This window comes from Leuciscus leuciscus (assembly GCF_965113295.1).
Source record: "Leuciscus leuciscus genome assembly, chromosome: 22".
NCBI lineage: Eukaryota > Metazoa > Chordata > Actinopteri > Cypriniformes > Leuciscidae > Leuciscus > Leuciscus leuciscus.
This window is the reverse complement of record NC_138746.1, coordinates 25,218,132-25,239,867: the sequence shown is the minus strand read 5'-3', so window position 1 is coordinate 25,239,867 and position 21,736 is coordinate 25,218,132. Positions and strand designations below refer to the sequence as shown.

Here is a 21,736-nt window from a genome sequence, read left to right as displayed (position 1 = left end):
AAATGAAGATGTGTGGGTGTTTTTCCTTTGCATCTTCATTTTTTCCAGTTTATTAGTTTTATGTATAGACCCTTTTTCCGCCGAAGTCACAATTACGTCACAGCGTTAGCTGGAGGCAAAACAAAGGGAAAACTGGAGACAGCCAATACAAACCAGCACATATTCGGCTAAATACGGAGCTTAAAATGTCATGTTGTGTTGTTGGGTGCCAGAATTGACGGAGTACAGGCTCCAATTAGAAATTTTATCACATAATGTTTTCTAAACTATTGTGATTATTTGTGAATCATCCTGTGATTGTATATACATTGTTGTGATTGATTGCGACTAGACTTTTTGAAGAACCTGGTAAGAATAAATAATCAAATACATAAAGTTCTAAAAATAATTTGTATTATCTGGAATTTTTATTTCTAGAAAATATTCACATCTTTAAAATTGCACTGTAATGTCATTCTTTACATGGTCGTCTTCTGGCCTTGGCGTTGAATAGGCAGAACTTCGGATCGTACCACACAAGTCTTGTACGTGACCATTCAGCACATAGTTATAGGCATCTAAAGATTTATATGCCCTCAGTTTATCTTTATTCTGGTTCTGTCCGTTAAAATAAACTTTTTCAAATAACAATCACAGTCCTGGACAGAGTGACCTTACATATTAAGATACAATCGGATTTTCTCCAGTCATTGTTAAAAAACAAGCAAACAAAACTTGCTAACTAGCATTAGTGAAGCAGTCATTCTGCCTCCACCTAAGCCCGCCCACAAAAACAAACAAACAAACAAAAAAACACTGAAAAGGGGTCTATTGGCAGAATGTTAAATCTGTGGTACAGAACTCCAGTAATGATTTTACATGCAGTCTCCTGCACACAGGCAGTGAGGGACCATCACTCTTAAATGAGCTCCAGGTCCTCTAGGGGTCTGAGGAGATGGCACCATACAACTCCCAAAGGAGCTTTACACTTCAAAATAAGATTACCCTCTCCTGATGTATTTAACTCTGGGACTTTACAGAGGAAGTCACACATCATTGTATGTGCAAAAGAAAGAAGGAAAAGCCTTAAAACCCAAAGTCTGCAGCGATGTAACAGCTTGCAGAAGATTTCAGAGGTCTTATGAGATGCTGGATTTAAGGGTTAAGGGTTAGGGTTTAGACTGCCTACCCAGGGGCGCCGCTAAGGGGGGGAAAAGTGGGCCCAACCTCATATTCTTTCATAGGGCCCAAAATGGATGGTGGCGCCCTGTGCTTACCACAGACTGTGTGTGTGTGTGTGTGTGCGCGCGTGTGTGTGTGTGTGTGTGTGTGTGTGTGTGTGTGTGTGTGTGTGTGTGTGTGTGTGTGTGTGTGTGTGTGTTTCAGGTAAACCCTACCCTATGTTATTATATTATATCCGAAATATCCAAAATCTTGTTTTTGATGTTTTTTGAAAATGGAGAAAAAGTTTTCTGTGATGGGTAGGGTTAGGGGATACAATATACAGTTCTACAGTATGCAAATTATTACACCTATGTTCACAGTTATGCTGTATTGAAGAATCATCTTTGTCTCAGATGTTTCTTTCTAAAATTTCTTATAAGGAAAAAAAATACATGTATAGAGTATATATAGGTCGCCATTTAATCTCATTGCTGTCTAGAGAAACAACAAGATAACCCATTTGATAATTTTCTTTTCTTTGGGGAGTCTTGTAGTGTCATTTGAATATAATCACATTTTTCTGCACTGTGATGGAGATGTATCTGATTGCTTGCAGTTGTCCTGAATGATTGAATGCTAAAGCCAGTTACACAACCCCATGCTGTAATGATTTTGTGACAGTAGGACTCTTCTGCAGAGGCAGATGACGAACAACGATTTTTATCAATAGGGTAATGTGATGTTCTAGGATTTTCACATCAAATTCGATTTCTCTCCTAATCGATTCTGCTGGATTTCATATCCTTCTTGCACTTCACACACACAAGCTTGAGGCCTCTTTTAATAGAGCTTAGCCTCATGAGGCGTCTAAACACAATACACACACATATATACACAAACACACAGGAGGATGACAGCTCATTTCTGCATTCTGCATAAGCTTCCACTTCCTTCAGTTTAAATTGGACCTGCTTTCCCTGTCAACTGTGTCCCGTCACACATTTTTTGGGCTGGCAAAAGCACATCAAATGAGTTGGCAGAGAATAATAATTTCTAAAGAAAGTGCGAGTGGTGAAACTCGCCACCATGATGCAAGGGTGATTGCCAGGTCGTTGCTATGTGGTTGGTAAGGTGTTCTGAGTAGTTTTAGTGTATTGCTATACAGTTACTTGGATTGCTGGGGTCTCAAACATGCTGAAAAATCATCTTATGTCAGCCTAATATGTTTTTGTCTTAGCAATTAGAGATGCACAATTAATCTAAATAAATCCCAAATCACAATATGGTTTAGTGAGATTATCAAATTGCGAAGGCTGTGATTTAATTAAATAAATATATGCATTGCCCGTTTCAGAGTGAAGCACGGTACTGTGTTCTTTAACACATGAGAAGATCATGATCTGCTTTAAATTTTGGTCTCTTATAAGGTACATTTAGGAATGCAACATGCACCAACCATCTTCCAAAACTTGTAATGAGAATCACTTATAAATGGGCTGCCTGAAAGCAGCTTTAATGGCTATATCAGAAAACAAAAAATCACAAGATTTGTTTTTTGTTCCCAAATCCTGCAGCTTAATTAGCAGGTATGCTTTGCTTGTTTTAAAGGGGTTTGGGGCAATTGGGGCAATTGGGGCAACTGGTTAGACTTGAAGACCAGGTGATCAACCATCTCAACACCAGCTTCACCAGGCCAATAGCTCATATTAAACCAACTAAGAAGAGCAAACCAGGTTTTAAGAGGCCACTCCTAAATCTCCATGATCTCTATGTATGGAATTTATTTTCACCAGTTTTATCATCCACCAGGCAAAATTGTAAATCCAATCACTTAGACAAATAATAGCACACCTCTACTCAGCAGCCCACAGGCAATCAGGCATTATTCATGTCTATAGCATAAATGGTTACCTGCTAAAGTTTGAATAATAGTAATTTTGCCTTAGCAAACACCACTAGTGATGTTGTCTGCCAGGTTGTTCAGGAATAGATGCGGAAAACATGCACATTTGCGACGGAGCACAAGCTCTCACCTGGTTAAGGGTGTAAAAAGGTTTCTGAAAAGCTTCCTTGGATTTGGTGTCTGCGGTGTATGTTTGTGTGCACGCCGTTCCCTTGAGTCTCCGTCATGCCTGGTGTGAGATCCCTCTTAATAGCATTTGATTTCTCCAGTGTGCAGACGTGACTCAAAGGAGCCATTTTTCTCCCAATTTCCATAGAGTTTCATCCATGTGCTCTTGTCCCTGACAAATCCAACAGAATTAAAAATAATCCCACAGAAACCACATTTTAATGCAGTTCTAAATTCCTAATCACTCTAATAGCTGATATTAGCTGGTGCGGGATGGGATTTAAGTGACTTTGACAGACAGCAGGTGTGTTGTGACCTCTCGCTTGAGGTACTGAGATGCTGTTTACTCAGAGATTCTCGCATCTGCCCTCACTCGCGGCTGGTGTGTTTTTTGCTCGGCTCACATGCTAACGGGTGGTTTCGCTCAGGTCATGGATTTCCTTTCAGGTAATATTGGAGGTAAACATCAGGGCTTCAGAGTCTGTCTATGTCCGATAGCGTCGGATGTCTGCTATGGCTGAGTTTTTTCAGGGATCTGGGAAGTAGGCTGCTATTGAGTTAAAGCTGAAGTGTTTAGTTTCTGCTCCACTAGCGTCACCAAATGCAATTGCAACAAGAAAGATTGTTTCCCAAAGTGAAAGTTCACTGGTATTGGAATTGACTACTGAAAATATGTGACTGTTATTCTAGTAAACTTGTGACTGTTCTAGTAAACTATTCTGATGACAAGTGATAGTTTTATTGATGTGAATTTTTGTTACTGAATTAAAAATAGACTCTCTCATACAGTACTTTCAAATCACAAGACAATAAAGAATTGTGAAATTAATCTAATGTAATTCTCTTAATGGACAAAAAGCACACGAAATCTTTGATATTCTTTCATGACTATGGCTTAATTTTATGTCACCAAAAAGAACAAATGCAGATGTTTCTTGAATCTGTGACTCAGCCATTGCAGTTAGTATATCTAAAAAAAAAAAAAAATGCTTACCAAATTATTGTCCTAACCGAACGCGATGCGATAAGATTCCAACGACAAATAATTTGTCTGTCCACTCTAGATGCGTCAAAATCAATCAAAACCCACAGCCAATCAGAACAGCGCGTGGGCGGAGTCTCGCGACAAGTGCACAGCACCAGAGAGTAATCTTACTTTTACATTTAGTCATTTAGCAGACGCCTTTGTCCAAAGCAACTTAAAAATTAGGACTAAATTAAGCGAGTCATCATGAAGAGACAAAAACAACGCAAGAAGTGCTCAAAATACAAAGGCATTGCTCAGAGTAGCATATGGAGGATGTCCCTTGTCTGAGGAAAGAGAAGAGGAAAGAAAGGTTTTTTATTTATCTATTTTTTATGAGATTAAGTGCTCACAGAAGAAATTAGTTTTCAGTTGTCTTTTGAATGTTGTCAGGGATTCTGCATTCCGGATGAGGGTGGGGAGATCATTCCACCAGCATGGAACCGTGAATGAGAATGTTCTGGAGAGTGATTGTGTGGCTCTCTGTGATGGTACCACGAGCCGACGCTCATTGACCGATTGTAGGCTTCTGGTAGGGACGTAGACTCGTAGGAGCGAGTGAAAGTAGGAGGGAGCTGAGCCTGTGGTAGATCTCTAAGCAAGTGTCCATGCCTTGAAATTGATGCGAGCAGTGAGTGGTAGCCAGTGCAGAGAGATGAACAGAGCAGTGACGTGTGCCCTTTTGGGCTCGGTGAAGACAAGACGAGCTGAAGAATCTTGACGGCACTCGCAAGAAAATTGATAAGTAGGCTACATAATCAAATTCACAAATATTACACCATTTAAACATTATTCAAATACATAGGCTACTAAGTTACTAAAACAATCTTTGTCAAATACACAGTTTGAACGTTCTTGTTTCCATTTGTTTAATTTCAAGATCTGAGGTGAATTATCCATTGTTGCTTTTACAGCTACAAAGCTGGAGCACTAAATGATATTCAAAGTCACATTACACGCTTTTAACATTAAATAAAGCACATAAACAGTACGTGAGATTAAAATTGCCACACATGGGGCCCTATTTTAACGATCTGAAACGCAAGTGTCAAAGCGCAAAGCGCAAGTAACTTTGTGGACGGGTCTCGGCGCTGTTGCTATTTTCCCGGCGGGATAAATGACTCTTGCGCCAGGCGCAAATCTAAAATGGGTTGGTCTGAAGTAGCTTCATTATTCATAGGTGTGGTTTGGGCGTAACGTGAAATAAACCAATCAGAGCGTCATCTCACATTCCCTTTAAGAGCAGAGGCGCTTTTTCCATAGCGCATTGCTATTGTAACGGCGGATTTGCCAGACGCGCGCCAGGAGCGGTTCACAGCCAAGGAGAGCAACGCTCTCGTCACGGCCGTAAAAGAGAGAAGTTACATTGAAATGGAGAAACCCACCCAAATTAACTTCGGTTAAACACGCGTATGATAATTTGGGTAAATGTGTAAGCTAGATGTAGCCTAGATGCTTTTATAATAAATTATCTATCTATCTATCTATCTATCTATCTATCTATCTATCTATCTATCTATCTATCTATCTATCTATCTATCTATCTATCTATCTATCTATCTATCTATCTATCTATCTATCTATCGTAATAATGTATGATTTGCAAAAATGAAAACTGCTGCTTCTGTGTAGATTAGAGAATCAAAGTGCGCGTTGTGCACAGGCTACATTGATTATGGCCAAGCATGCGCCCTTAAAATAGCACATGAATAACATGCGCAACGCGCCACTGACTTTAAACTAGTTTTTCCTGGTTAGTGGCGCAATTGTTTTCTAAACCTGCAAAATAGCATGAAGGAACGTTTGCGCCGGAACACGCCTCCTCTTTTCGCTGAACCGCCTCCGCGAGCGCAAGTGTATTTCCTAACTTACCGACGTGCTTCTGTGGAGGGAAAAGTCCGCTTTGCGCGGGTGCAAAATAGGAATGATACATGCGTCGGTGTACAAAGTCACTTGCGCTGGGTGCAAGATAGGGCCCTTTGTGTTTGTTGTTCCAGCATGACGTCGCAGAAAAATAGAAACCGTTTCTAAAATAGAATCGTCGCAGCTGTTTGGACAAAAACTCTGATTAACATGGAAAAGGTGTCACTTTGCAGTGTAAGATTAATACAGTTAACACCTTTAAATTGTAATTTATTCAATTCTGCAAACAAAATTATGTTTAAAAGACAACAAAATTATGTTTTATTAACAAAGTTTGAGAGGAACACGTTCAAATGATCTATCCAATCAGCGCGATAGGAGGCCTATATATATATATATATACATAGCTGACTCACCTTTGTTCCCAGACAGATTTTTGCATCTCCCGCAACTCGGACTCCTCACTTTTGGCTGGTTCCTATCCCAGCCAGGGATACAGGGGGAGTACTCTGGGTTCCAAATTCTGAGCTCGGAGCCCTCCCCTCGGACAGCACGCCAAATATGCATACTCTTTTACTATATCTGAATAGGGCAGGACTATATCTGGGCAGTTGTGGACTTTCCACTGTCGGGCCAAAAACGACGGTGCTTGTGTGTGCCAGGGCCTGTAGCGTTTCCACTGTCATTTCCAGGGCTTGATCTGGCCTAATCGGGCCTTCTTCTGGGCCCACGGCCAGGGGGTTTTGTCTCGCCGAACATCTTGGTTCAAAGCGATGGGTAGTGGTCATGGAGTTTACCTGAGTCAGGAAAGGGTCAACACCACAGCTCATTTACCATGTTATTATATCAGGCTACCAACTAACTTTAACATTTAAGACATAAAAAAATTTAATAATAATCAGCTCAAAACTCACTTTCAGACACCAGCAAGTGTTTGAAATAACATCTTTGCAAACCGATGGGGATTCTGATCACTGTATGGGGCAAAAATATATTTATATGCAATGCTAAAGGCTACTTATGTTAACCATTGCGATAATAAATACATATACGTTTATGGAAAATACCAGAGACTGCTTGAAGAACGTAGACAAATATAATTATAACCGTGTATTTATTTGGTTTCATGTTTTATCTGTCTCTTCCCTGTGCCTTTGTTGATACTGGACTAATGCATCCGCATATATCATACTTTTTTTTTTTTTTAAACATGCACTCCAGTTAACTCGTATAACTCACAACTCCTTTTTTCTTCTTATGAGCTCCCTCTGTTGCTCTAGCTAGCTTAAAGGATAACAGTATAAGGAGACGAGAGAGATTGCTCAAACATCCTCAGATCACATAATTTCATGGAAAATTAATAAATTCTCTCTCTTTCAAAAGAAATGTTACATAAACATGATATTTTATCAATATTTTTCCAAATGTGTAAGCCTTTAATGGATTAAGGCGAGATACGGCAGGCAAAAACATGGTTTTTTTTTTACTGGTCAATTTTGAGATTTTTGGATATTTGTCTTCAATAACATGTCTTCTTTCAGACTTGTGGTGAAAACAAGTCCAAAATACACATTTAGGTCTTTATTTTACTACACTTTGTCTGTTTGCGTCTGTAGATTTTTCATAAATTCAACAAAAGTTGGTGTTCTTAATCAACATGCTGCTCCGCGATCGCTGTCTGCTCCATGTCATCACATGCACCGCTGGAAAGCTCTCTCTCTCTCCTGTACAATGCTGTCGGATCCAAATATGGTCATTTCCTTTTTATCAGCAACCAATCGTGAAAGTAAAAGGGCTGAATGCGCAATCTCATTGGCTGATGATAAATCTTTAAAGCCTGTTTTCTCAAAATGACTTTTCTCATCAAGTCCGAAATCTCCACTTCAGTAGCACCGCTATACACCAAACTGCCCAGTCTTGTACCTAGTTATATTATGAAGACATTTGTTTTGTGCATTCTTGTGATCGCAAATGGAAGCAGGTGCTACCGAATAGGTATGTGTTCTCTTTTTATGTGAAATGTTAAATACCAGTTTGATTCAGCATGATTTATGTGCACTCTTTACACAATTTTTTATAAATTACTGTCACTGCAACATTTTTATTACTGGTGGTGAAATGGTGAGGTTGTGTGACATTGATCTATGGAGGTGTGTTAAGGTTTTAGAGTAGCGCTGCCAGGCGACTAGCCCGACAATGGAAACGCGACTTGATTTTGCCCTTGGTGCTTCAGGTCCGAGGCCATTGGCCCCACCCGACATTTTTTTTTTTGCCTTGGCTCGCACTGTCATGACAGTGGAAAGCGATCCTCTCAGCAGTCCTGACTGTCCTTTGTAGTCTTCTGATGTCCTATTTGGTGGCTGAAGCAAACCAGACTGTTATAGATGAACACAGGACAGACTCAATGATGGCCGAGTAGAATTGTATCAGCGGCTCCTGTGGCAGATTGAACTTATTCAGCTGGCGAAAGAAATACAACCTCTGCTGGGCCTTTTTCACAATGGAGTCAATGTGATTGTCCCACTTCAGGTCCTGAGAGATGGTAGAGCCCAGGAACCTGAATGACTCCAATGCTACACTGAGGAGCTCCAGTGCTGATAGTGAGGGTCCTGGATGTTAGTTTCCCCAGTCTCAATAACTGCTGCCTATGTCAGAAAGCTGGAGATCCACTGACAGATTGGGGTGGGCACAGAGAGCTGGGTCAGTTTTGCTAAGAGAAGATCAGTCTTGATGGGATTGAAGGCCGAACTGAAGTCCACAAATACGATCCTTATGTAATTCCCAGGTCTGTTGAGGTGTTGCAGGATGTAGTGCAATCCCCTGTTGACTGAATCATCCACAGACCTGTTTGCTCTATAAGCAAACTGAAGGTTGAAATGATATTGGAGCATTTAAAGCAGAAGAGAACTTCACACTGCTCCAGTGATCTGTTGAAGATCTGCATGAAGACTGGGGTCAGTTGGTCAGCGCAAGCTTTTAAACAAGCAGGTGAGACGTCTGTCTGGACTTGAAGCTTTCCTAGTCCTCTGTTTTTTGAAGACCCGGCACACATCCTCCACACAGAACATAAAGGCAGGTTGAATAGCGGAAGGCGTGACGATGGGGGTTGCAGGAGGTGTTGGTGTATGTGTGAAGTGCAGATAAGAGCGGTTGTGCGGTGTGAGACTGGGGGTTTTCAAACTGGCATTAAAACACATTCAGATCCTCAGCCAGTTATTGATTCTCCACAGATCATGGGGTGGGTGTACTGTCCTTTATGTTTCTCAGACCTGTCCAGACTGATGCCGGAATGTTGGCTGAAAACTGTTATTTCAGATTCTTTTAGCCACTCTGATCTCCATTGTCAGTGTTTCTGGCCTGGTTGTACAGGATTCTGTCCCCACTTCTGTAAGCAGCCTCTTTGGCATGATGAAGCTGTCAGTTTTGCTGTAAACCATGGTTTATCATTACTGAATGATAAAAATGTCCTAGTAGGAATGCACATATTCTCAAAGATACTGATGTATAATGTTACTGTATCAGTGAGGTCGTCCAGATGTCCAGGCTGTAGGTTCAAAAACACTCCCAATCAGTGCAGTCGAAGCAGGCTTGTAGTTCCTGCTCTGATTCATTAGTCCATATTTATACAGTCCTTATTAAAGGTTTAGCTGATTTCAGTTTCTGCCTGTAGGATGGAAAATAATAAGCTGCACATGGAACAGAGTGATATGCATCTTTCATTAGGGTGTAACAGTGTTTCAATATATTACTGTCTCCAGTGGGACATGCTGTTTGTATTTTGATTGTTCACGGGAGAGATACGATACGTTGCGCGTCAAGTTCAAAGGTTACTCTTTTGGCGTAAATCGATGTGTACGGCCGTCTGCCAGAAGCTAGATATTTCAGTTGATAAAGTTTTAAATATGAATATTTTTCTAACACGAATGCATCGCTTCACTTCAGAAGGCCTTTATTAACCCCCGAAGACGCGTGGACCACTTTAATCATGAATAGATGCTCATTGATGGACTTCCAAAGACATACAGCCATTCACTCCCATTATCAAAACTATCCCTTTAAGCTGGCTCTCAGGTGAATGTTATCTAAAATAATGTTATCCATTCCAGTGCAGATGCATATTTGAGGGATATTCATTTAATTTACAAACATAGTTGTTTTGATTGTCCGGATCTTTGTTGGGAAGAAAAAGCAGAGCATGGACCTCTTGGAACTTTAATTGAATAGCGCTGGATAATGGTTTATACTCTGTGAGGACTGATTATTTAGTTTTTTCTGCAGGGATTCAAAAGGAGTTGAAATAATTTGTAACACATTGAAGCATAAAATGAAGTGTAATTTTCTTGGAGGAGAGGCGAAAACTCAGCCAACCATACATTAACACATGCTGAAATTATGACCTTCAAATTCTTACATAATCAGCTTCTCATACACAGATATTTATGAGCCAAAATAGAACACTAATGAATCTGTACAGAATGAGGATTTACAACTTTTATTTATTCATAAGGAAATCATTATTATTATAAGCATTTATTACTTGTATTTTACATATAACTTGAGGACGTCAATATCCCATCATGCACCTGGAAACCAAACCATTTCCTGCCAATCTCTTTCTGTCAGGTACCGTTCTAGTGGAAAAAATGGAGATCAACGGTCGCGCTCAGGATCCAGATAGAACCATCTCCTTGACACTGCTGGACAACTATGATTACTGGGTTATCCTTGACCCCGCACTGCAGAGACTGTATCTCAACAGCACCGGACGAGTGCTGGACCGAGACGTGAGTAAACAGACAAGCACATTCTGTCAAAAATAACATATTGCTGCTGTTGTCCTTTGACTGACACACACACACACACACACACACACACACACACACACACACACACACACACACACACACACGTCTGGTTTACTATCTTTGTTGGGACTGTCCATAGACATAATGGTTATACTTTAAAAACTGTATATTCTATCCCTTTACACTAACCTTACTCCTAAACCTTGATTTGGAAGTCTGCCTGAAGCCTCTAAGTCTAAGGCAAACATGCGCTACAATACATTTCATCCCAGTTTGCAGCTCACCAACACATGCCAGCAGCCATATCACCCTGTAGCCCAAGACTGGTTGCCCACTGAAGCTAAGCAGGGCTGAGCCTGGTTAGTACCTGGATGGGAGACCTCCTGAGAAAACCAGGTTGCTGCTGGAAGAGGTGTTAGTGAGGCCAGCAGGGGGTGCTCACCCTGTGGTCTGTGTGGGTCCTAATGCCCCAGTATAGTGACGGGGACACTATACTGCCAAAAAAAGAGCACCGTCCTTCGGATGAGACGTTAAACCGAGGTCCTGACTCTCTGTGGTCATTAAAAATCCCAGGATGTCCTTCGAAAAAGAGTAGGGGTGTAACCCCGGCATCCTGGCCAAATTTGCCCCTTGGCCTCTGTCCATCATGGCCTCCTAATCATCCCCATATACTGATTGGCTTCATCACTGTCTCCTCTCCACCAGTAAGCTGGTGTGTGGTGGGCGTTCTGGCGCAATATGGCTGCCGTCGCATCATCCAAGTGGATGCTGCACATTGGTGGTGGTTGAGGAGATTCCCCCATCTATGTAAAGCGCTTTGAGGTCTCAGAAAAGGCGCTATATAAATGTAACGAATTATTAATATTATTATTATGCCACGGTAATAAGATCATGACAGCCACACAGCACTGCAACATTTTCTTACTAAGTATTTTAGTCTTTCTATTAAAATATTTTAACAGCCTTAAATCAAGATAAATATACTTATGCAAAATTGCATGAGAAATTAAGAATTTTCTGAGATTATATCTTAAATAAAGATAATTTATTATTAGCAGTAGCATTATTATTGGGCTGCACGGTGTCTCAGTGGGTAGCACTCTCTCCTAATAGCAAGAAGGTCCCCGGTTCGAGTCCAGGCTGAGCCAGGAGTCCTTTATGTGTGGATTTTTTTGCATGTTCTCCCTGTGTCTGTGTGGATTTCCTACAAGTGCTCCGGTTTCTTCCACAATCCAAAAACATGCAGTATAGGTGAATTGGAGACACTAAATTGTCCGTAGGTGTGAATGTGTGTGTGTGTGAGTGAGTCCCACTCCCAAGCCATGTAATGGGGAGGGTTGGGGAAAGACCTGGCAAACCTACCCTGGAAAAAACAATGCCAAGGATATCCATGGACAGTCTTGATGGTCATATAATCACCAAGAGTCAGATATGACTGCAATGGTAATAGATAGTATTATTATTATTATGTTTAAAAAAAAAAAAAAAAAAAAAAAAAAAAAAAAATATATATATATATATATATATATATATATATATATATATATATATATATATATATATATAATGAAATATTGTGTGTGTATATATTTATGCTTAAAAATTATTTTACCATTTATGTAAAAAAAAGTTTGCTTCTCAAGTACATTCATTCTATTTAAACTATATTTAGACATTTATATATATACATATATATATATATATATATATATATATATATATATATATATATATAAATATGTATATTTTAGATTATTATTGTTATTCATAAATTCTCAAAAAAATTTTTAAGTATAAATATAACAATATTGTGTGAGGTTTATGCTTAAAAATAATTCATGATAAAAAATAATGTTTCATTATTTAAAAAAAATCTAATGCAAGCATGCTTCTAAAGTAAAATTATTTAAAAGATATTTAAACATTTTTCTTTTACATATTAAATATAGTTTAGCTGATGATGATGATGATGATGATGATGGTGATTATTAAGGTTGTTTGTTATATAATGTTTTTGACTACACTATATTTACAGTAATTGCAGATTCATAGAACATGAGTAAATAGGATTGTCTGTTGCTTTATCTTTTATTAAGCAAATATTTACATAGCAAATATTTGTATACGTTTTTTTTTTTTGTTGCTTTATTCGACTGTGCTCTCAGTTTAATTTACCGTTCTAGAGTACAAGACCAGCCAATGCTTCCATCAAAAAGACTGAAAAGGCAGAAGATTTTCCTCCTACAGCCACCATATGATCATTGTGATTTCTCCCATTCCAAGTTCTTCATCTCCTCCCTCTTATACTGCCTGTCTGTGCATTACACCAATCTTCTATAAAGCACCACACATGTGTCTGTGTGCTCGTCTGAAAAGCATTGTGGTAGTGACAGGCTTCTCTTGCCACTATTGATGATGATTACAGGACATTCCCTCCTCTTCCTCCTCCTCGTCCTCTTCAGGAGGCTTTGTGGGATTCAGCCACTTCACTCAACAGCTCCACTGTTTGTTTCATTCTGAGTACTTGCAGCCAAACACCTTATTTACCTAAAAGAAAATGAGAAGACTTGACATTGATCCTGTTTGCATTGTTGCATTCAGTTATGTAATCTTGTGTATTCACACAAACAGGCATCTTATTGCTAGAGATTGCTGATTGGCTGTATTGTTAATGCGCTTTACTAATGCTAGTTATTCTAATGTTATTGATGACTGGTCATAGCTTTTGAAAATATCACAAATGGGTTGTGTTGCCATTTATTACCATATGTACTTTTATACTGTATGTTTGTTTTCAGCTTTCAGATCTCATTCACATGGTCCTTGTTTCATGATTTGCTAATGCATCCGATTACAATAGTTGGTCTCTCTAAATTCTATAAACCTCTTTATGTTCTTTCTTCCAGCCGCCCAGTTACATCACCACCATTGTGGTAAGGATTCAGTGCACCAATGAGCTGGTGGGAACGGTTATTCTGCATGAAGTACGGATAGTGGTGAGGGACAAAAATGACAACACGCCTCGTTTCCAGCAGCCTCGTTACTATGTATCAGTTAATGAGGTGAGGCCTGATAACTTATGCACTGCCTCGTCTCCTCTCTGTCTCTCTGTCAATTCAATTTCTATTTAATGTGCATAGTATGCAAATGTTCTATATTCATGGGATACTTGGACAACCTGCCTCATTTGACAAAATGTGCAACAAAACAACAAAGCATTGTGGTGGGTATGGTATCTGGCAATGCAATGTGATGAATGAACCAGAAGAAATTACAGCTGGGAATTTATATATAGTATTATTGTTTAAAAGTTTGGGGTCAGTAAGATTTTCTTTTCTTTTAAGAAATGATTACTTTTATTCAGCAAGGATGCATTATCTGAATCAAAATTGACAGTAAAGTATGTACAGTATATACATGTATGTGTGTATATATATATATATGTGTGTGTGTGTGTGTGTGTGTGTGTGTGTGTGTGTGTGTGTGTGTGTGTGTCTGTGTTATACATATAATATAAAATCTGCTTATGGGGTAATAATGGTACAACAGTTTTAAAAAAAAGCTAAAAAAAACTATTGCTTACAACAGGAACTGCATTTTCATGGTTTAAAATAAAATATTTTTATCATAAGAGACAATAAAAAAAAACTTTGTGCAAAAAAACCACTCATTTCCTAGTAAAAAATTTACTTGATTTTCAAAATTCAATGAATTTGCGATAGCTTAACGTATCTTTCTTTGACAAGCCAAAAATTTCACTCATCATTTATTTAAGCCACAAAATAAACTTCATTCCGTAAAAAAAGTTAGAATGAACTACAAAAAGAAATTTGAACATCACTAGCATGTTTTTTAATTACCCAAATATAAAACATGGTTCACCCCTTACGCATGTCCGTCAAAAACCACACTCATGGGCAAACACACTCAAGGGCATCAATCACTTCACTGAATACTTGCCAGGTAAGAAATAAAAAATGTCAACATGCTTGTCTGTCAGAGACAATAACGTGCATAAAACATAACGCATAATACATAATTGTACTTCACTCGCTGAAATTGAATGGAAAAGTTCAGGGAACTGAGTGAAATACTTGCATGCTAAAGAGAGTCCAACGTGTTCAACGTGTTGTTTTGAATGACATTTTTATGCACAAACTTCGCATTTTAATTCTGACTTTCTATTCGGGACTGATCAAGAACAGAACATCAAGAACTCATTAAGAATTGTTTCATCATTTTGGCAATAGATAAATTATTGATCTTGTTAATGATTAATGATGAGTCCCTGTAGTCGCCCAATTCGCCTCTCATATGCTGATACAATATATAAACTTGACAGGTGATTTTTTTATAAAATGTAGTTTGATCACTATCTTCTCAGTTTTTTAAAAGGCAATGATCAAAGTCAAATAAAATGTTGTTTAATTTTCCAATAAAAGATGGTCAGATTTTTAAATGATTTGTTACATTTAATTACCCCTTAGCCGATTTTGACACACACACACACACACACACACACACACACACACACACACACACACACACACACACACACACACACACACACACACACACACACACACACACACACACACACACACAGTATATAGAGAGAGAGTTAAGCTGAAACATATAAAGATATACAGTCATTGTGTAGTCTGTTGGCGTACTCCATCAGTTATTCAGATCTAAAACCATCCCCCTTTTGGCATTGGCTCAAAATTATACTTTAAATTATGCACGCGCACACACGCCTGACCCTCCTCTCCACAAGTTCAGATATCAGGACTATTTTTAAATGTAATGGCTTTCATTTATTTGGAATACGTTTGAATAACTTCCGTGAGCGTGTACGTGTTGGGGGTGTGTAAAAGCTTGGCTTCTTTATGCTTGTCAATCTTTCTACTCACCTTGAAGTCGAATATGCTGTCATTCTTTTCTTTCTGCCTCTCTCCTCCTTTACATGTGAAATGAGAAAGAGAGGGAGGATAAATACAGTGAAGTGATGAAGTAAGAGGGGAAAGTATCAGGTAGTGGTAGCAGATGTGATCATGTGAGTTGCTTTTGGCCGTGCCTTGGTTTATGGGTTTTCTGGGTGATTTGGAGCCCCAGAGGCAGTACAATGTAGACTGATACTGTATGTGGGTCCTCAGAGAGGCTGACATTGACCTCAGAATTCCAATCAAGATGAGATTAGCTGCAGATTGTCAGGTTGTTTTCCAAAAATTGTTTTGGCTTCATCCCTTCCATCTCTTCAATTATGCAATGTAACATGCAATTACATGGGACATTGCACATTGTGGTCACAGCAGAAAGACATTCAAATGGCAGAATAAAAACATGTATACGGCTTAAAAAATATTTTCAGTTATCATTTTGAAAAACTCTACTTTGTAATACAGTTTTGTGTTTTCCTCTATTTTTTATTTTTATTTTTATTTTTTCGGCTGTTATCTTATTTGCATTTATTTGTTTGGCCGACAATCTTGTCCAAAGAAATTAGCAAATAGTTATAATACAAGCAGAAGTGATCAATCCAGCATTTTTTATCAAAAGATAATGCAAGAATTACTCATTTGTAAAATGTTTTTGAATTTGTATGAAAATATCATAAGTGATTTGAAGATTAATGCTAGCATTTGTCTTTTTGTAATATATTCCATCATATTGACAATCAATTTATTTAGGAATGTACTGTCACTGCTGTAATTGGTTCCTATTACCTTTCAATTATGTGTAACACCACAGACAGATGAGTATGCCAGCTATGGGTAAATCATTAATATATGTTTTAAAAATCAGAAATGTTTTAATGAGACTTTATATATAATAAGAAAGAAGGGAAATTATTTAATATAGCACAGTATAGGTTAAATGTATTATTGATATGTTAAATCAGGAAAAATTCCAGATGGAAATGTTACCATAGCTGTACAATGACCCTAACCTGTTATTTTAATTTCAGTAGTGTGTGTATGTGTGTGCAGGTTGTGCTCTTTCCATTTTGACTTTTGCTGTCTGTTGTTTTCTCCTTGTTTTTTTTGTTTTTTTCTTGGTGTCGTTTTCTTTGTATTTTTTTCTTCCTCTCATGTTCTCGTCTAGTCTGTCTTCTAAGGGGATCAAAAAGGAACACACACACACACACACACACACACACACACACACACACACACACACACACACACACACACACACACACGCGCACACACACACACACACACACACTATATGGGTCACATGGGTCACATCTGAGCCCTATACGAGTTGCTGTTTGGTTACACAAGCATAGTTGCTGTGTTGTTACACAAGCATATAGCCAGTGTCTGATGTTTGTTTCTTGTGTTTTTTAATGATATCTCTCTAGCTCACTCCTGTCGGTACCACCATCTTTACCGGCTTCTCAGGAAACAATGGAGCCACGGATATTGATGACGGACCAAACGGACAGATTGAATACGCCATTCAGTACAACCCAAATGACCCGGTATTTCCTCAGATCAAACAGACCTTCTGCAGTTACACTCAAGTTCTTCATTGTAATTAATGATTAATTTAGTGACATTATGCATGAATATTGAACTTTCAAACTGTCATGTTTTATTTAAAATACTGCAATCTCTCTTTTTATCTCTCCGCTTCAGATGTCAAACAGGACCGTGCAGGTTGCTGGGACTCTGTCTGGTAACATTGTTTTGGCAGAGCGGCTGAACTATGAGGAGAGAACTCGCTATCTAATTATAGTCCAGGCCAATGTAAGATTATTAACACATAAAACATCCTTCACTGTAATACAATGATTTCACAGCGATCTTGTACTCTTAATGCATGTAAGAGGATTGTTTCAGGGCAAATACAACTTAAGCTATATTGACATGCTGTTAATTATCAGAGATAATACATTTTAAAATTGTGTTTACAATAATGCACTTACAAAGACTGTTGAAGTCTTTAGGGCAAGGCAGCCCAAAAGCTTAAACACTTCACGTTATCATGAGAATAGCATGATAAAATACCTTAATAACCGTAGCTTATATGTAATCGTAACGAGATCCACAGAAGACAAAGATGATTATAAAAGAACATAAGATTTATTATGAACTCAGAATAACAAGCCAACAACCGAAACAGTGTGCTAGTGCACAGACAGCAACTGACAACAAACTGAGGGACCAAAGGAACTTAAATAGTGGTACAAACAAGGTTAATAAGGAGACCCAGATGAACTTAGAGGACTAATCATATTAGTAACCATGACAACTCATAAGCGGCGGGAAACTGGACAAAGGAAACTCATGTGACTGAATCAAAACAAAACAAACTGAACGTGACTGTGACAGTAATATATTGCCACTGTCAGACAGAAACCTTGTATCCCCAAAAATGCTACTTTTCGGGAAATGGATTAAACACAATAGAGGCGGTGGCGAAGTTGTGAGGTTTTTCTGACAGTTTGAGGAGCCAATGGAGTTACAAGTTATAGTCACATGCTCTTTTTAAATCTTTTCATAGGTTAAACATTTGCAAAACCCACCGACAGACGTAAAGGGTGACCGATAGTAATGATTTATGAGTAAAAGAAAATTCGTCCAATATTGACAATATGTAATATGTAACTGAAGGTATACAGGTGAATGCTGTTGGAAATTGTGTATTTTATTTATTTATTTTTTATTGGTTACTTTGGCTTTAGTATAGTTGTTTGAGAGTTTGTGTTTAAAGTTTCAGTTTGCATTTGAGAGTGTTTGACATTGCATTTGAGAGTTTTTCAATTTGTGTTGGTGAGGTTATACTTTTGAATTTGTACTTTCGATTTTATGTTCGAGAGTTTTGTGTTTGGGAGTTTGAGAGTTTAGAGGAAATAGCACTTGCAAGTTTACAGTGGAGTTTTGAGAGTTTTTGAGTTTATTTTTGAGGGTTTGTGGTTATGAGTATTATGCATAAGTTCGCCTGCTTAGAGCTACACTGCCAATAGTACAACTTAAAGCTCAATAACACACATTTTCAAACACAAGTAATATATAAGTGCTTTAACAAAAATATGAGATTAACATTTCTGCTTTTAACCAATACCTTGCCCAGTTGACTTCCACTGTGTTACTATAAACACAGTTTTGTATGTTGTATAGCTCAATTTGTTGTAACCCACAATATTGCTTTAAAATCGAACCAATGGGTATAAACTCATGCTAGTAATCAAAAGGTTACTGATTCGATCCCTGTAAGGAGTGAGCGATGAGCTGTAAGTTACTTTGGATAAAGATGTCTGCTAAATGAGTACTTACTCCGTAACATTTCCTGTAGATAAAAAAAATAACCTTGACTTTTTGGTCAACCGGTGTCTGGCCTGTTAGGTTGCCAGTTTGCACAATGCACTTTTTTAAAATTCCAGGCACCTTCGTATAGCTGTCACTGAATAACCGGCATCCTGATTCACTTCCAAATGCATCCCTTCACCGTCACATGAGCTGCATACACAACTAGCTTTAAACCCATCTAGAACAGCATCTCTGTGAGGTGTCCAGACCCCAGAGGCCATAAGCATGTTTTCATAGAGCCAAATGGCTCAAATAAATGCCTTACATCAGGGCTGCAACAGCTCTCCTTGAAGAAAATCGAATCATTTCTGGATGTGAAAGATGAGGGGTTGGGTTTGTTACTGAGTTCTCTCTCAAACACTGAAATCTTATTGGAGGAAAGAATTAACTTTGATTCTAAATATTTATTTAGACCCTAATACAGCTTGGTGAATTAGATTTTACTACATTTATATTTTGTGATTAATTTACCTATATATAGTAAGTAAGTAAGTAAGTAAGTTAGTTTTATTTATATAGCACCTTTCACAGGTATAAGGCCACAAAGTGCTTCACAACAAAACATTTATATCATAAAATACACACAATAAAAGCATAGACAGAACATGATCATATCAACCCACAAGCAGCTAATTAAAATCCTGAACAAATAGATGAGTCTTTAGTCTGCATTTGAAGGCATCAACAGATTCAATAGAGCGCATAGATGGTGGGAGGTCATTCCACAACCTAGAAGCAACAGCCTGAAAAGATCGGTCACCTCTTGTACGATAGCGAGTGCGCGGAACCGTCAGCAGATTCTGATCCACAGACCTCAGAGCACGCACAGGGGTATAGCGCTGAATCAAGTCACTAATATAAGAGGGTGCCTGACCATGCAAAGCTCTGAAAACTAAAACCAAAATTTTAAAATTTATCCTATAAGACACTGGTAGCCAATGAAGTTCTTTTAGGATAGAGGATATATGAGACCTCCTATTAGTACGTGTCAGAATTCTAGCTGCAGAGTTTTGTACTAATTGCAGTCGAGAGAGCTCCTTCTGGTTTAGGCATGAAAATAAACTATTACAATAGTCTAAACGCGAAGACACAAAGGCATGAATGATAAGCTCCAAATCATTTCGTGAAACCATATTTCTAAGTTTTGAGATTTTCCTTAATTGAAAGAAGCAGTTTCTCGTCAGCTGCTTGCAGTGCTGCACTAATGACATGTCTTTGTCCAGGATAACTCCCAAATTTCTAAGACTTGACTTAGCAGACTGGCCTAAATCACCCAAGTATTGTTTAATCCCAGGGATTGCATCCTCAGGGGCAATAACCAGTGTTTCTGTTTTGTCTGCATTTAGCTGCAGAGAGTTATCACTTAGCCATTTTTTTATTTCCACAAGACAAAGGAGCAAGGAGTTTAACTTACAGATCTCTGATGGCTTAAAGCAGCAGTAAAGTTGGATATCATCAGCAAATAGGTGAAAAGAAACATCACTGAACCTTTGTATGATCTTTCCCAAAGGGATCAAATAGAACAAATACAACAAATACAACAACAAATATTTTATTTATTAATTTGTTGGTCTATAAAGTTTATAGTTTATAAAAGGTTGGAGGTTCAAAGTGATACAATTGTTGATATACAAATTATATATGTTCATTAATTAAGCTTTAAGTAAAAAAAAAAAAAAAATGCTTGTAGGAATATTTAAATAAGAAAATAGAGTAGATCGTTTAAGAATTTATATATATGTTTTTTGGGGGAATTTATTGTCCTTTCACCTATTTCTATGCTCTCATTATCCTTTTCGTTGTCTCTCTGTATACAGATCTGTGAACGTTGTATCTGAAGGTCTAGGTATCTATGGTAACATGCCAGCTTTTTTCTTTCTAGGACCGGGCTCCGTTTCCAGGAAGTCGTCGCACAGCAACCACTACTCTAACTCTGGATGTTTCGGATGGAGATGATCTAGGTCCCATGTTCCTCCCGTGTGTTCTGGTCAACAACACACAGGACTGTAACCCCATCACATACCGTGTGGCTATTCCTGAGCTCACTGACCTGGTAAGAACTCACAGAAAACCTCAGAGGTCTTCAAATGTTGAACATTCCCTCCATAACTTAAGGAGGGGTGGGGGTTAAGGCCTGAATTACCAGATCTTAACAACTTGACCAAGATGGTCTTCAACTTGATCTAGGCCAGTGTTTCCAAACCGGGGTGCCGTCTGGCGAGAGCAGGGGTGTCGTGTAAAAACTCCATCCAACATTTTAAAATTGGTAAATGTGTAAAAAAAATTAAAAAATATATATATTATGTACCATCAATCTCGGATTTCTCTAATAACAACAAATAACGCACACAAATTTATAATAAAAATGCAAATCGTTTAGTTTTTAGGTTGCGCATAATTTCATTCCTGTGCTTCATTCCCAGTGCCTACACATAAAGCTGCTATTGTCACAACGACACTAGTGTAGGGTATTTTTGAATTTTTTTAAAGGGTTTCGTGGCTGAAAAAACGT

At 38.3% G+C, this 21,736-nt stretch overlaps 1 protein-coding gene and 1 long non-coding RNA gene across 2 annotated transcripts in view; one reads left to right on the top strand and one right to left on the bottom strand.

The window, feature by feature from the left end:
- Positions 1 to 11,756, bottom strand: part of LOC309487050 — a 200,504-nt gene extending 188,748 nt beyond the window's left edge. The window contains exon 1 of the long non-coding RNA XR_014201736.1: positions 11,197 to 11,756. This is a non-coding gene — a long non-coding RNA (uncharacterized lncRNA). The remainder of the gene's footprint in view (positions 1 to 11,196) is intronic.
- Positions 1 to 21,736, top strand: part of LOC309487030 (protocadherin-15-like) — a 242,960-nt gene that overhangs the window by 91,958 nt on the left and 129,266 nt on the right. Inside the window, 5 exon segments of the mRNA XM_082154579.1 lie at positions 10,725 to 10,885; positions 13,813 to 13,968; positions 17,274 to 17,393; positions 17,551 to 17,661; positions 21,107 to 21,277. Of these exon segments, the coding sequence (XP_082010705.1) occupies positions 10,725 to 10,885; positions 13,813 to 13,968; positions 17,274 to 17,393; positions 17,551 to 17,661; positions 21,107 to 21,277 (719 nt within the window).